The sequence below is a fragment of the Hylobates moloch genome, unplaced genomic scaffold (genome assembly GCF_009828535.3).
Source record: "Hylobates moloch isolate HMO894 unplaced genomic scaffold, HMol_V3 SCAFFOLD_5, whole genome shotgun sequence".
Lineage (NCBI taxonomy): Eukaryota > Metazoa > Chordata > Mammalia > Primates > Hylobatidae > Hylobates > Hylobates moloch.
Genome location: NW_026652280.1, coordinates 99,989,776 through 100,003,921, shown reverse-complemented (window position 1 = coordinate 100,003,921; position 14,146 = coordinate 99,989,776). Strand labels below are relative to the sequence as shown.

General features: G+C 53.8%; 1 protein-coding gene across 3 annotated transcripts; it reads left to right on the top strand.

Moving 5' to 3' along the window:
* The first annotated feature begins 1,350 nt into the window (after positions 1-1,350).
* Positions 1,351-13,899, top strand: HCN3 (hyperpolarization activated cyclic nucleotide gated potassium channel 3). 3 transcript variants are annotated; one of them, XR_004248238.2, is made up of 9 exons: positions 1,351-1,779; positions 6,039-6,468; positions 7,727-7,888; positions 8,292-8,510; positions 8,917-9,063; positions 9,479-9,719; positions 11,227-11,391; positions 11,835-12,758; positions 13,442-13,886. XR_004248238.2 is itself a non-coding variant. In XM_032154310.2 (8 exons), the coding sequence occupies exons 1-8, from the start codon at positions 1,502-1,504 to the stop codon at positions 12,512-12,514; spliced, it is 2,322 nt and encodes a 773-aa protein (XP_032010201.1). In that variant the 5' UTR covers positions 1,351-1,501; the 3' UTR covers positions 12,515-13,899. The 3 variants fall into 3 exon arrangements, 2 of the variants coding, with proteins under 2 accessions (XP_032010201.1, XP_058295185.1); XM_032154310.2 differs by having other exon boundaries at positions 11,835-13,899; XM_058439202.1 differs by lacking the exon at positions 7,727-7,888 and having other exon boundaries at positions 11,835-13,886.
* The last annotated feature ends 247 nt before the right edge of the window (positions 13,900-14,146 follow it).

Genomic DNA, 14,146 nt, shown 5'->3' with positions numbered 1-14,146 from the left:
CCCGCCTCGGCCTCCCAAAGTGCTGGGATTACAAGCGTGAGCCACCGCGCCCAGCCTGGGGCTCTGGCTTTCAAGAGAGGGACTGTCAGAAGACAGACTGTTGAAACTAGGTCCAAATTTTTTGGGCCTAGTACACCATGCTAAGGAGCTTAAATGTACCTCTGTAGAAGATGGGAAAGCTTGATGGACTTCAAGCAAGTGACATAGCCATAGTTGGATTTTAGGAAGGTAACTGGCAGGGAATGGAAGAAGAATTGGCCTGGAAGACGTTGAAGACTCTTTTAGAGGTTTCCGAAGTAATTTAGGTGAAAAAAATGCTGAAGGCTTGAAATGAGGCAGTGGCAATAAGAATTGGAGATGAAGGGAAGGATTTGAGATATTTAGGAATTTATAGTACTTCGCATAGCACTGCAATTTACCTGTCTGTCCTTGGGCACAGATGAGCAGTGGCTTTATGGCTAGGCCTTTGTTTTTGTTTTGTTTTGTGTTGTTTTCCATTACTACATGGAGATGCTAAGACTAGGACTTTTTTTTTTTTTTTTTTTTGAGACGGAGTCTTTCTCTGTCCCCTAGGCTGGAGTGCAGTGGCGCGATCTCGGCTCACTGCAAGCTCCGCCTCCCGGGTTCACGCCATTCTCCTGCCTCAGCCTCTCCGAGTAGCTGGGACTACAGGCGCCCGCCAACACGCCCGGCTAATTTTTTGTATTTTTAGTAGAGACGGGGTTTCACCGTGTTAGCCAGGATGGTCTCGATCTCCTGACCTCGTGATCCGCCCGCCTCGGCCTCCCAAAGTGCTGGGATTACAGGCTTGAGCCACCGCGCCCGGCCAAGACTAGGACTTTTGTATTCATCTTTGTTTCCTCAGCGTCCACTCAATGACAGGCAGAGTTGCACTTGGTGAAGGCTGACAGAATGAATTAGGAAATTAAATACTAGGGGAAGCAGTTCGGAGGAGACCAAAAGACAAAAATATGCCTAGGAGAGTGTTGAGAGAAGACAGAAGCAGGACAGAAGTCCATGGGCAAGAGTGGAGAAGAATCCCAAAAGCCATTTCCACTTATTCCATTGGTCCCCAATCCCTCTCCCTCCCAAGTCCCTCAAGCTACAAACCCGCGTCCAATTTTCCCGCCACTGCAGGGGGCTCCTCCTCCCTGGCTCTCAGTGGATGAAAGGCCAACGCTAGGCCGCGCCCTCTCCCTGGCTCAGGCTGCGCTCCCCGCCTTCTTTGCTAAGCCACGCCCCTCTCGGAGTTCCTCCAGGATCCCGGCGTCCCAGCCCCGCCCGTTCTTCGCGCGGCCCTCGCCAGGGGGCGCCGCGCAGCCCGCCCGCCTCCCGCAGGTCTAGCACACACCCCCTCCGCTCCGCGCGCCGGCGGTTCCGAGCCTACGACGCCTCCGCTAGAGCCCGCGGGGCTGCGCCGACTCTTGCTCTGGAGGGGTTGGGGGTACCCGATGGCCACAGAGGGCTCTAGGAGGCCGAACGTGTAAGCGGGGTGGGCGCCATGGAGGCGGAGCAGCGGCCCGCGGCGGGGGCCAGCGAAGGGACGACCCCAGGGCTGGAGGCGGTGCCTCCCGTTGCTCCCCCGCCTGCGACCGCGGCCTCAGGTCCGATCCCCAAATCTGGGCCTGAGCCTAAGAGGAGGCACCTTGGGACGCTGCTCCAGCCTACGGTCAACAAGTTCTCCCTTCGGGTGTTCGGCAGCCACAAAGCAGTGGAAATCGAGCAGGAGCGGGTGAAGTCAGCGGGGGCCTGGATCATCCACCCCTACAGCGACTTCCGGTATTGGGGGCTTGGCCGGGAGGGCAGCGTACATCAGTCCCACCCTCGCGGGCAGCGACACCGGGACCCGGCCCGCCCCACCCTCCACGGTCACTTCGTTTCCAGCCCGGGGTCCCTTGGTGGGGCGGGAGAGTCACTTCCCCCAGTCTGGCCTGGGAATTCCTGGGCGGGTATCCCCTGCCGGAGGTCCTCCGTGCCTTGACAGGCTGGGGGCACCAGAAGGGGCAAGCAGACATCAGGGGATCTCCAGAGACCTGGATTTCCTCTTTCAGGAACCCGGGACCCCATCCGGACCACAGGAACTACCGGAGTTTGGGACCCCTACCTCCTCCAGTCCTGCTTGCTGGAGATCTAGGAAATTATATTCTAAGTATCGGGGCCAGTCTGAGGGAGAAGCCGAGTTCCGCCATCTCCCATCCCCACACCCGCTCCTTAGCACCTGCCTAGTTCAGCATGACAGATTATCAGGAAAAATAGGGACGCTGACGGGGTCGGGGGTCCAGACCTCAGCTCTGGTCGCTGTTCCTAGTGCTGAAGGCGGAGGCGGCGGGGCGGGGCCAAGACTCAGAGTGACTGAGGTGGCAAAACAGGGGCAGGACCACCACCCAGGTGACTCCCAGAGAAGGGACAGAGGGTGGGGGTGGGGCCATTTCACAGTCTCCGTCAGGCTGTACCTCTACATCAAGGTCGCTAGGGGAGGACAGCAGCCCTGTCCTTGGGGGAAATGAAGGACAGCTCTTGGATGAGGCAGGGATGTGTGCAAAGCACCTAACCTGGGGAACTAAAGAAGCAGAGAGGAAGAGGTGTGAATCTGGAGCCTGGAAATATAGTTATAGACCCAGACATTATCTTGAATCCACATATATACACACTCTCTCTATGTCCCTCTTCCTCCCATTGTTCCTTTCACTCCTGTCTTTGCTGCCTCGTTCCCACCCAGCCAGTGCACCTTTTCTAGTCTCCTGTGGATCTCGCTCTCTTCCCTCAGTTCACTCGCAGACGGATCCCCAGAAGCCTGATATCCGTCTGATTGTGCTTCTCCATTCTCTGTACTACATCACCCGCCAGGCTTGTGACCCACCTGTGAGTCAGGCTGTGAAGATGCTTTCATGGCTAGGCGAACCCTCTTTCCCTCCCCTCTCTTAGTGTCTCACAATACAGGATTCCTCCTCAGCAGCCCAGGAGAGAAAAGAAGAATGGCGGAGGTTTTACTGAAAACATACAGTCTAAGGGGCTTCCCAGAGGCCCGGACTTGAGGAAGTTTCTTTCAGGGCTGAAAATTGATTTTGCAGTCCGAGTCAGAAGGGGCTAGCTCCTGAGTTGACACTGGGATTAGGTGTGTCCTAGAATTAAAACCACCATAGGTAACTGAGTCCCTGAGATTTTCCTGTGACATTCTCTGAATGAAGGCTTCACACAGTTCCCTCTTGACCTCTTCTTTCCACGGTGTCTGCCACAGCAGTGTCACTCACCCCTGCCCATGCCTCTGCCTGTGCTCAGCCAGAGTCCCGGTGGACACAGGGAGGCCAGAGGAGGAAAGGTATGCAGAACTCAAGCCTTGCTGCTTCATGATCTCCTGTGGAGCTTCTCTGTGTGTGCAGCCCTGTTGGAGGTTCTGTGGAGGGGGAAGGTCATCCCTGGAAAGCTCAATTCAGAGGAAGGCAGGATAGACCACCCCACCCTGGGACATGGATGAGCAAACCTCAGCAGAGGAACAGGACCCTTGGGTCCAACTGTGTTGGAGAAGAGGAATGGGGTGGAGAAGGCTGGGGAGGGCATGATGTCCTAGACTAGAATGGGCAGAGAGCTGGAGATGGGAGAAGCAGCAGCCTTTTCAGAAATCTAGGAATAAAGAGTGAGTGAGTCATAACACCAACTAGTGCCTGTACCACACTATCACATCTATTGTCTCCATGTAAATGTTTTCAACAATGCTGTGAGATTAGCACAGGGTACTTTAGCTTTTTTTTTTTAACCGTAAAAATATTTAGCAATGGTGAGGTAAATGATATATAGTAGGGATATGTATGTATATGGAAGAGTAATTTTATTTATTTATTTATTTTTATATTTTTATATTTGTTTATTTATTTTGAGAAGGAATCTCGCTCTGTCTCCCAGGCTGGAGTGCAATGGCACAATTTTGGCTCACTGCAACCTCCTCCTCCTGGGTTCAAGCGATTCTCCTGCATCAGCCTCCTGAGTAGCTGAGATTACAGGCACATGCCACCACACCTGGCTAATTTTTGTATTTTTAGTAGACATGGGGTTTCACCATTTTGTCCAGGCTGGTCTCGGACTCTTGACCTCGTGATCCACCCGCCTCAGCCTCCCAAAGTGCTGAGATTACAGGCATGAGCCACCACACCAGCAAATTTTTATTTATTTATTGAGACAGAGTCTCACTCTCGCCCAGTCTAGAGGGTGGTGGAGCAGTTTTGGCTCATGGCAACCTTCACTCACAGGTTCAAGCAATTCTCCTGCCTTGGCCTCCTGAATATCTGGGATTGGGATTACAGGTGTGCACCACCACACCTGGCTAATTTTTTTTTTTTTTTTGAGACGGAGTCTCGCTCCGTTGCCCAGGCTGGAGTGCAGTGGCACAATCTCGGCTCACTGCAAGCTCTGCCTCCCGGGTTCATGCCATTCTCTTTCCTCAGCCTCCCGAGTAGCTGGGACTACAGGTGCCCACCACCATGCCCGGCTAATTTTTTGTATTTTTTTAGTAGAGACGGGGTTTCACCATGTTAGCCAGGATGGTCTTAATCTCCTGACCTTGTGATCTGCCCACCTTGGCCTCCCAAACTACTGGGATTACAGGCGTGAGCCACCGGTCTCGAACTCCTGACCTCAATGATCCACCCACCTTGGCCTCCCAAAGTGCTCGGATTACAGATATGAGCCACCGCACCCAGCCCCTGGCTAATTTTTAATTTTTTTTTTTTTGAGATGGGGTCTCACTCTGTCACCCAGGCTGGAGTGCAGTGGCGCGATCTCTGCTCACTGCAGCCTCCGCCTCCCAGGTTCAAGTGATTCTCCTGTCTCAGCCTACCGAGTAGCTGGGACTACGGGTGTGCGCCACCACACCCAGCTAATTTTTATATTTTTCGTAGAGACAGGGTTTCACCATGTTGGCCAGGATGGTCTCGATCTCTTGACCTTGTGATCCGCCCATCTTGGCCTCCCAAAGTGCTGGGATTACAGGCGTGAGCCACCGCACCTGGGCTTCTTTTTTTTTTTCTTTTTTTGAGACAGAGTCTCACTGTTGTCACCCAGGTTGGAGAGCAGTGGTGCGATCTTGGCTCACTGCAACCTCTGCCTCCCGGGTTCATGCCATTCTCCTGCCTCAGCCTCCTGAATAGCTGGGATTACAGGCTCTCGCCACCAGGCCCAGCTAATTTTTGTACTTTTAGTAGAGACGAGGTTTTGCCATGTTGGCCAGATTGGTCTCAAACTCCTGACCTCAGGTGATCTGCCAGCCTCGGCCTCCCAAAGTGTTGGGATTACAGGCATGAGCCACCGGGCCTGGCCAAATTTTTAATTTTTTGTAGAGATAGGCTTTTACTATGTTGCCCAGGCTGGTCTTGAACTCCTGGACTCAAGTGATCCCACTTTGGCCTCCCAAAGCGCTGGGATTATAGGCGTGAGCCATAGCTTTTCTTTTGAGACAGGGTCTCACTCTGTCAGTCAGGCTGGAGTGCAGCTCAGCCTCCTGAGTAGCTGGGACTTTAGGTGCACACCACCACGCCTGGCTAATTTTTTTTATTTGTTGTTGAGATGAGGTCTCACTATGTTGTCCAGGCTGTTTCTTGCTTCTTTTGCTCAACATTGCATTTGTGAAATTCATCCATAGGGCTGAATGTAGCTGTAGTTGGGTAATTTCACAGCTGTATGGTATGCCAGCCCATAAATAGTGTATTTATCTACTTATCTATCTACATTTTTCTACACAAGGACATGTGTGTTGTTCTCAAATTTAATGCTGCTATAAACATTCCTACGTGTATCTCCTGGAGCGCATGTTTCCCTTGGATGTGTCTATACCTAGGAATGGAATTGCTGAGTTGCAGGGAATGCAAATGTTTAACTTCGCTAGATAATGCTGAACTATTTTCCCAAATGGTGGTCCCAACTTATACTCCCAGCAGCTGTAAACAGTCATTCTGTTATTGTGTATCTTTGCCCATTCTTGGCCATGTCAGTCTAGTGGCTGGTGAAATATCCTCATGATCTTACTCCTCATCTCACTCCCACCTTAGGTTTTACTGGGACCTGATCATGCTGCTGCTGATGGTGGGGAACCTCATTGTCCTGCCTGTGGGCATCACCTTCTTCAAGGAGGAGAACTCCCCGCCTTGGATCGTCTTCAACGTATTGTCTGATACTTTCTTCCTACTGGATCTGGTGCTCAACTTCCGAACGGGCATCGTGGTGGAGGAGGGTGCTGAGATCCTGCTAGCACCGAGGGCCATCCGCACGCGCTACCTGCGCACCTGGTTCGTGGTTGACCTCATCTCTTCTATCCCTGTGGATTACATCTTCCTGGTGGTGGAGCTGGAACCACGGTTGGACGCTGAGGTCTACAAAACGGCACGGGCCCTACGCATCGTTCGCTTCACCAAGATCCTAAGCCTGCTGCGGCTGCTCCGCCTCTCCCGCCTCATCCGCTACATACACCAGTGGGAGGAGGTGGGGTGGGGAGGTGGCAGGTGGGGGAGTGGGTGAGGGGTGTTGGGGGAGAAGGGGGCGGGGTGGCTGGTGGACTTCTCTAGGAAGATGCTATGGGTGGGGCTCCTGGTGACCTTATAGTGTGGGGAAGATGGGTGGGGCTTCTGTGCGTGAGCTCTCTCCAAAATTGGTGGGAGAGAAGCAGGAACAGAATGAGGGTTCAGGGGATGGGGCCTGGGGTGAAGATGGTGGCACAGGAGGGTGGAGCACAGCTGCCGGACACACTTTAGAGTTAGCTGGATGCTAGGTGGAGGATGAGGTGTGGAAGAAGCTGGAGCTTCAGCTTCAGAGCAGCAGAGTTTAGTGGTTCAGACTGTGGGCTCTGCAGTCTCATTGTCTTTGGTCAGATCCCAGTTTTATTGTTTACTATAGGAGACTTGGTTTTCTGTTCTATAAAATGAGAGTGTTAAATACACTTACCTGTGATAAAACTGTTAGGATTAAAGGAATTAATACATGTAAATCACTTAGAAAAGTGTCTAGGACATACTAAGTTCTCAGTGAAGCCACTATTATATATTATTATGACAGGAAAGGAGAGGGCTGCTGGATTAATTCTTACACATATGCCCTGGAGACATTACATTGTGAAATGCCCTCTCTCTTTTCTAGGCTACACCTGGGCAGCTTGTGCAATAGATTTGTTTGATTCTCTGCTGTGACACTTACTATGTGGTTCTGGGCACATGACTGACCTCAGCTTTCCTATCTATAAGATGAGAGAAATAAGAAACTGCTTTGGCCGGGCGCGGTGGCTCACGCTTGTAATCCCAGCACTTTGGGAGGCCGAGGCGGGCGGATCATGAGGTCAGGAGATCGAGACCACGGTGAAACCCCGTCTCTACTAAAAATACAAAAAATTAGCCCAGCGTGGTGGCGGGCGCCTGTAGTCCCAGCTACTCGGAGAGGCTGAGGCAGGAGAATGGCGTGAACCTGGGAGGCGGAGCTTGCAGTGAGCCGAGATTGTGCCACTGCACTCCAGCCTGGGCAACAGAGCCAGACTCCGTCTCAAAAAAAAAAAAAAAAAAAAGAAACTGCTTTGCATTAGCTATACATGTGTGCCACAAAACTCCACACAAATGAATAATAGTTGTATTTTTTAGTTCATGGGGGCTGGGGCTAGGGAGTAGTTCAGAGAGAGAATTTGCCAGGCTGGGAATGGAGGAGGACAAGCAGGGAGGGGTTCCTGTCCACAGCAGCTCCTCCTCGGACTCCTCAGATCTTTCACATGACCTATGACCTGGCCAGTGCTGTGGTTCGCATCTTCAACCTCATTGGGATGATGCTGCTGCTATGTCACTGGGATGGCTGTCTGCAGTTCCTGGTGCCCATGCTGCAGGACTTCCCTCCCGACTGCTGGGTCTCCATCAACCACATGGTGGTGAGAAGTCCCCACAGCTCTGCCTTTCCTGGGCCTTCTTAGGGCTCTTCTGCCTGAGTAGCAGGGATGGCCACAGGGAGCAGGAGATGGGAGATAAATCTCGACAGAAAATAGGAGTGAGGAGGTGGGGAGGAGGGAGGAAAGGGGAAGGAGACCCAGAAGAAGTGCTCGTGTGTTGGAGGGAGCAGGCAAGGAAGGGTACCTAGCTGGAAGCTGAGGCCCCCAAATTGCAGTAGAGGACCCTTTTGCCTCAGGGCCCCCAGAACCAAACTTAAGTGCCTGCCAGGAGGAAGGCCTGCAGTAGAAGGGGACAGACAGAAAGACCAAAAGAGGAAAAGGAGCAGGCAGAGAATGAGGCTCCGAGGGGCCCATGCCCAGCTCTGCAATACACTCTGCCCCCCAGAACCACTCGTGGGGCCGCCAGTATTCCCATGCCCTGTTCAAGGCCATGAGCCACATGCTGTGCATTGGCTATGGGCAGCAGGCACCTGTAGGCATGCCCGACGTCTGGCTCACCATGCTCAGCATGATTGTGGGTGCCACATGCTACGCCATGTTCATCGGCCACGCCACGGCACTCATCCAGTCCCTGGACTCTTCCCGGCGTCAGTACCAGGAGAAGGTCAGCAGGGACAGGAGAGGGAGGTGTGGCATGGAGGGGTGTTGAAGACTGGGTAGCCTGACTTGAGGCCCATTCTGATGTGTGCCCCTGTTGCGTCTCTGTTTCCTTTCCTGCCCTGTGTCCATTTGTTCCCTGCCTCTGCATGTACCTTTTCCTTGTTTGAACCTATGCCCGTGCTTGGCCGTCTGCTGTCCACACCTGGGTTTTCCTATGACTGTGCTCTGTGTCTTCCCGGTATCCATCATTATCCATATTCCTCTGTGGCCCTGTGTATCCATGTCTGGTTCCACGTTTCACTCCTTTGAGTTTGACCTGTGTCTCTGACCTTCCACACACACACCCCACTGTTCCGGCCCCAAATCTCTCCCTGTGTCCTCTTGCCCCTGGCAATGGGCTGGCCCTCCAGTACAAGCAGGTGGAGCAGTACATGTCCTTCCACAAGCTGCCAGCAGACACGCGGCAGCGCATCCATGAGTACTACGAGCACCGCTACCAGGGCAAGATGTTCGACGAGGAAAGCATCCTGGGCGAGCTGAGCGAGCCGCTTCGGGAGGTGGGGCTGGGTTGGGCCTGGAAGGGGGGCTCTTCAGGGACCTGGAGTGCTGTCTGTTGGTAGGGGCTGTTGGTCAGCAGGTGCTCCTATAGGGAATGAGGCCTGCAGAGGGCCCCATGGGAGGCCAGGTATTTGGGGGCTTTCAGGGGCTAGGGTCTTTCTTGAAGGCCCTTTATGGGTGAAGTATACATGAGGAGGGACTATAGGGATCTCTGTTTTCGGGGGATGGTCCTGCAAGGGCTCATGGGAAAGATCTGAAGGCAGGAGCTTAGGGATGGTCCCAGGCCCACTGATGCATCCCCATCCTTTGGCAGAACATGACCCCAGGGGTGGGGTTTCTGGAAGCGAATGAGCTCGGTGGGATCACCTCAGGTCAGGGGGCACAGCCTGCCTGACAGACCCCTCCCCTATCCAGGAGATCATTAACTTCACCTGTCGGGGCCTAGTGGCCCACATGCCGCTGTTTGCCCACGCTGACCCCAGCTTCGTCACTGCAGTTCTCACCAAGCTGCGCTTTGAGGTCTTCCAGCCGGGGGACCTCGTGGTGCGTGAGGGCTCCGTGGGAAGGAAGATGTACTTCATCCAGCATGGGCTGCTCAGTGTGCTGGCCCGCGGCGCCCGGGACACACGCCTCACCGATGGATCCTACTTTGGGGGTCAGCAGGCCTCAGGGAGGGTGGCAGGGTCACGAGCAGACAGTGGAGAGGGCAACTGCTCCCGGGCTCAGGGTCCCTGCCTCGGTACACTGCAGAATCACAGAGCTCCAGCCCCTTCCCAGGCCTTCTCAGTGAGAATCTCTGGGCTGGGGTCTGGAGCTGTATAGTTTTTGTTTGTTTGTTTGTTTGTTTGCTTGTTTGTTTTTTGAGGTGGAGTCTCACTCTGTTGCCCAGGCTGGAGTGCAGTGGCGTGATCTCGGCTCACTGCAAGCTCTGCCTCCTGGGTTCACACCATTCTTCTGCCTCAGATTCTCGAGTAGCTGGGACCACAGGCGCCCACCACCACACCCGGCTAATTTTTTGTATTTTTAGTAGAGATGGGGTTTCACCGTGTTAGCCAGGATGGTCTCGATCTCCTGACCTCGTGATCCGCCCGCCTCGGCCTCCCAAAGTGCTGGGATTACAGGCATGAATCACCGCGCCCGGCCTGAGCTCTATAGTTTTTAAAAGCTTCTCAGGAGATTCTAATGCACAGCCAGGTTGCAAACTACTGGGCCAGAGGGCCTTTTAGAACCCTTAGGCAGTGAAATCCAAGGATCCTATGAGATGAGGGAAAGGCAGGAGTGAAGCAGAGCTGTCCTGGAGCATGAGCTTTATGGAGCTGCCTGGTGGTGTGATTCAGGGACCCAGCCTGTGGCAGTAGGGGCAGTTCAGCCTTCCACTGCCCAAAGTGACCTGAGGCTCATATAATCTCTCAGTCCCCAAACCACCCACTACCCCCATCACGTTGCACTTTGCTCTTTGATACTGCTTTTCTCCTCAGTGTTTATTCAAGTGGGTGGGAGGGGTGGGTACACTGAGTTGCCCAGGTCTACCTCTTGGGATTGAGCAGTCGGGGAGAGGTGGGAGTTAAAGTGGAGTGGAATCACTGGGAATTTAGGGCCAGCAAGACCTGCCTGGTCGTCAGCCTTCATATGGAGAGAGTAAGGACAGGGAGCAATAATCCAGTAATTGTGGGGGTCTGGAGAAAGACAATGCTTGGGGTGTTTAGGGACCCTGGGGCAGGGAGGTAATAGGTAATCAATGGTTTCTCCCAAGTCTAGGGAGGAGCCTTAGAAAGTTGAGTCTACTGCGCGGTGGCTCACACTTGTAATCCCAGCACTTTGGGAGGCCGAGGCGGGCGGATCACGAGATCAGGAGATCGAGACCATGGTGAAACCCCGTCTCTACTAAAAATACAAAAAACTAGCCGGGCGTGGTGGCGGGCACCTGTAGTCCCAGCTACTTGGAGAGGCTGAGGCAGGAGAATGGCGTGAACCTGGGAGGCGGAGCTTGCAGTGAGCCGAGATCGCGCCACTGCACTCCAGCCTGGGTGACAGAGCGAGACTCCGTCTCAAAAAAAAAAAAAAAAAAAAAAAAAGAAAGTTGGGTCCAGTGCTGCAGGCTCAGCGAGAGGAGTTCTGGGGACAAGGACAGGGGTTCTGAAGCTTCCTCCCAATTTCTACAGAGATCTGCCTGCTAACTAGGGGCCGGCGCACAGCCAGTGTTCGGGCTGACACCTACTGCCGCCTCTACTCACTCAGTGTGGACCATTTCAATGCTGTGCTCGAGGAGTTCCCCATGATGCGCCGGGCCTTTGAGACTGTGGCCATGGATCGGCTGCGCCGCATCGGTGAGACCTGTCCACTCCATCTGCTCTGGGTCCAGACTGTGCTTTCACCCCACCTCCAAAGCAAGGAGCCCAGGCTTTAGGGCTCCAGGGTCATATCCCAATCCATTCAGTCCCAACAAATGCTCCCTAACAGGCCTTTCAACACTGTGGCCCACTGTCCCTATCCCTCAGCATGTCCTACCCGGGAGAGATAGCATCCCAAGTCCCCATGTCCTGAGTCCTCTTCCCCTGAGTACCAGTCCCCTGACCCTCGCTGTCTCTGATACATACCCTCTTCCTCCAACCCCCATCTCAACCCCCATAGACCCATTGCCATAGTACTGACTCCCATTCCCTACCCTCAACCCCACCCCATCCTGATACTCTCATACTCGTTGATATCCCAACCTCCATCTTGGATTCCTTCCCTATCCTTAACTTCTCCCTCCTGGGACAACTTCTAGGCAAGAATTCCATACTGCAGCAGAAGCGCTCCGAGCCAAGTCCAGGCAGCAGTTGTGGCATCATGGAGCAACACTTGGTGCAACATGACAGAGACATGGCTCGGGGTCTTCGGGGTCTGGCCCCGAGCACAGGAGCTCGGCTTAGTGGAAAGCCAGTACTGTGGGAGCCACTGGTACATGCGCCCCTTCAGGCAGCTGCTGTGACCTCCAATGTGGCCATTGCCCTGACTCACCAGCGGGGCCCTCTGCCCCTCTCCCCTGACTCTCCAGCCACCCTCCTTGCTCGCTCTGCTTGGCGCTCAGCAGGCTCTCCAGCTTCCCCTCTGGTGCCTGTCCGAGCTGGCCCGTGGGCATCCACCTCCCGCCTGCCCGCCCCACCTGCCCGAACCCTGCACGCCAGCCTATCCCGGGCAGGGCACTCCCAGGTCTCCCTGCTGGGTCCCCCTCCAGGAGGAGGTGGACGGCGGCTAGGACCTCGGGGCCGCCCACTCTCAGCCTCCCAACCCTCTCTGCCTCAGCGGGCAACAGGCAATGGCTCTCCTGGGCGTAAGGGATCAGGAAGTGAGCGGCTGCCTCCCTCAGGGCTCCTGGCCAAACCTCCAAGGACAGCCCAGCCCCCCAGGCCACCAGTGCCTGAGCCAGCCACACCCCGGGGTCTCCAGCTTTCTGCCAACATGTAAAACCTTTGAGTACATCCAGCCTTAGTTCTTGGGGAGCAGTAGCATGTACCCAAGGGCAGATGCCTCTTGGGGAAGGCCGTGGGGACCTGAAACATTGTCCCATGGAAATGTCGACCCTGTGCGGACATTCCGCATACTGCCATGAAGACGGTCTCTGTGTCCTCAGCTCAAGAATCCTGTAGTTTGTCCCATCATAATCCATTCACCCGTTCATCATGTGTACTGAGCAGCTACCATGTTCAAGGTAATATGCCAGGGGCTGTATGTCTCCACTGCCAAGTAGAAGTGACTCAAAACCCTCTGACAAGGATATTCCCCTGGCTATGGTCCTACCAGGTGCAGGCCCAGGCCCATGACCCCACCTTTACTAAGCACAAGTACTTGCCACCGCCATCACTGCCAAGTAACTAGATGTCTCTGTTTCCCTGCCGATGATCCTGCAGGTTCTGCCTGGTCTGGTTATCTTCCTGTTCCTGTAGCATAGCCAGGCACTGCCAATCACCTGCGCCCCCATTGCTGCCAGCAGAAGTCTTGGGTCCTGAGTGTGGGTATCCACTTTTACCTGCTCACTGCCACCTGTGGACACTCCGTGTCTACCCTCTGAGTGGGAACACACTTCTAAGTTCCCTGCAGTCTCTGTCCTGTGGTAGACCATCTTTTTGTAAACTGGGAGCTGTCTCTTCCCTGTACCCTCTGCCCCAGTCGTGACCCCCTAAAAGTTAAGGGGTAGTTGGCACCTCCTTATTAATATGCCAGCCTAAATACCCCCTGGTGGAGGGGCAAATGGCTGAATCCTTGTGTGATATTTTTTTCTTTGCTTGTTTATTTATTCATTTATTTAATTGTATTTATTCATTTACTAACTTTATGTGCTACCAATTCATTTTGGTTACCCATTCCTTTATCCATCCCTCCCCTCCTTTTCAGGTAAGGAGACAGGAGGAGTAGGAGGAGGCAGGGCCTCTCCATGCCAGCCTCTGTGGTCCTTGCCCAAACTCATCAGTGCAATACTTGAACCTTCTCCCAGGTAGGGACAGGAGGAGCCACATGAGAGAGGGAGAAGTACCGTGTTTACTTTTAGAGTTTTGTTTTGTTTTTTCCTTCTGAGTTTGCTGTTGGTGCAGGAGTAAGGGAAAGGCCCAAGGTATCCAAGCCTGGGGAAGGGCAGGCCAGCCAGCACCTCTGCCTTCTCAGGGACAAGAGTAGTCCTTTACCACACTCACTCTGCCTGTCCCCTCGCCTACTCTACAGCATTAAAGACTGTGGGGCCAGGACCCTAAGTCTCCTTTCCTTCTGGGTGGGGAGTTCTGGGGTTCTTGGTGTGTGGGAGAAGTTTTATAATTACTTCCAAACAGCTGGGTTTAAATATAAAATAGACACACTCATTTTTGGCTCTTGGTTTGTGTGTAGGAACAAAGTGAGTGGGAAGGAATTTCTGGGTGCAGAAGGAAGCAGCCAGGGATTTGACCAAGCAGGGTATCAGGCAGGCATGAGAGCAGCCAGGACAGTGGTCTACAAGCCCAGCACAGAGGTTGTGAAGACAGTGACAAAATCAGCTGCCCAGCCCTCACTTCTCCCCAGCATCCATCCCACCCAGTTTTCCCAAAAGTGTGGACTTTCATGTAACTGTTA